The sequence below is a fragment of the Sinocyclocheilus grahami genome, unplaced genomic scaffold (assembly GCF_001515645.1).
Source record: "Sinocyclocheilus grahami isolate Dianchi unplaced genomic scaffold, SAMN03320097.WGS_v1.1 scaffold1314.1, whole genome shotgun sequence".
Classification (NCBI taxonomy): Eukaryota; Metazoa; Chordata; class Actinopteri; order Cypriniformes; family Cyprinidae; genus Sinocyclocheilus; species Sinocyclocheilus grahami.
Genome location: NW_015506493.1, coordinates 4,632 through 5,785, shown reverse-complemented (window position 1 = coordinate 5,785; position 1,154 = coordinate 4,632). Strand labels below are relative to the sequence as shown.

The window sequence follows — 1,154 nt, the reverse complement described above, 5'->3', positions numbered from 1 at the left end:
CAATCCTGCTGATTTCTTCCTGGATGTCGTCAATGGAGAATCCACTGCCGTCGCTCTCAACAAGTTATACGACAATGAGGGTACAACAATTTCCCTTCCACAGTATAAAGATCATTTTGCAGCTTATTTTAGTCAAGAACTGATGTGTTTTTATTTTTGTTTTGTAATTGTGTATTTGGCTTTATTGTTATTTCAGTTTTAGTTTTACTAATTGAAGTACTTCAACTTATTTATTTCAGTTAGTTGCCAAGGCAATATTTGTATTTTTCGTTTAAGTTTCTTCCGTTAATACTTCTAATTCAGTTATTGTTTTTCAGATTTAAAAAGAATGTTTAAAAGTTTTGTCATCAATGTTAACAATAACATCACAGACTGAGATTAATATTTATAATTTATTTCAGCTTTAATATGAATTATTAATACTTTAAGGGTTTTTAAGCTATTTATATAGGATTTAGAATTTATTTTATTCAGCCATAATAGGAATCTGTTATAGTTTTTTCATGTAATATTTAGAACTTATTTCAGCTTTAAAACAATTGTTTAATAGTTGTAGTTTTTGTTTTATATCATCACTGACTAAGACTAATATTTAGAATTTATTTTATTTTCAGCTTTAAAATGAATTTTAAATAGTTTTAGTTTGTTTTTCATGTAATATTTAGAATTTATTTCAGCTTTAATATAAATGTTTTATTTTTAGATAATAATACCATCAGAACCCGAGACAATTTTTGTTTAAATAAATGTGTTTGTGTGTCTCAGACCTGGACCAGGAGCAGCTGAGTTCATCTCTGAAGGGCATCGAGGACCGTTTGGTGGAAGAATACAAGAACAGCTCCAGCTACAAAAAGACCAAAAGCGAGCTGGAGCGAATCGTTCAGGGACAGGACTACAGCACACGACCCAAATCCAGAACCATCACCTACAGCACGTCCTTCTGCCACCAGTTCAACTGGGTCCTCAGGAGAACCTTCAAGAACCTCATGCTGAACCCACAGACCTCATTCGCTCAGGTCAGCACCACCGTCTACATCAGGCATTCACAGATGTTTCTATCAGTCTTTGAGCTGAAATAATAGTTTGTAACAGTGGTGGCCCTAAGAGTAAAAAAAAAAAAACGTAATCAATACTTTTGTTCGGGCGCCAGACAG

General features: G+C 33.1%; 1 protein-coding gene across 1 annotated transcript in view; it reads left to right on the top strand.

The window, feature by feature from the left end:
- Positions 1–1,079, top strand: part of LOC107569118 (ATP-binding cassette sub-family G member 2-like) — a 4,796-nt gene extending 3,717 nt beyond the window's left edge. The window contains exons 2-3 of the mRNA XM_016255117.1: positions 2–80; positions 766–1,079. Of these exons, the coding sequence (XP_016110603.1) occupies positions 2–80; positions 766–1,079 (393 nt within the window). The remainder of the gene's footprint in view (position 1; positions 81–765) is intronic.
- The last annotated feature ends 75 nt before the right edge of the window (positions 1,080–1,154 follow it).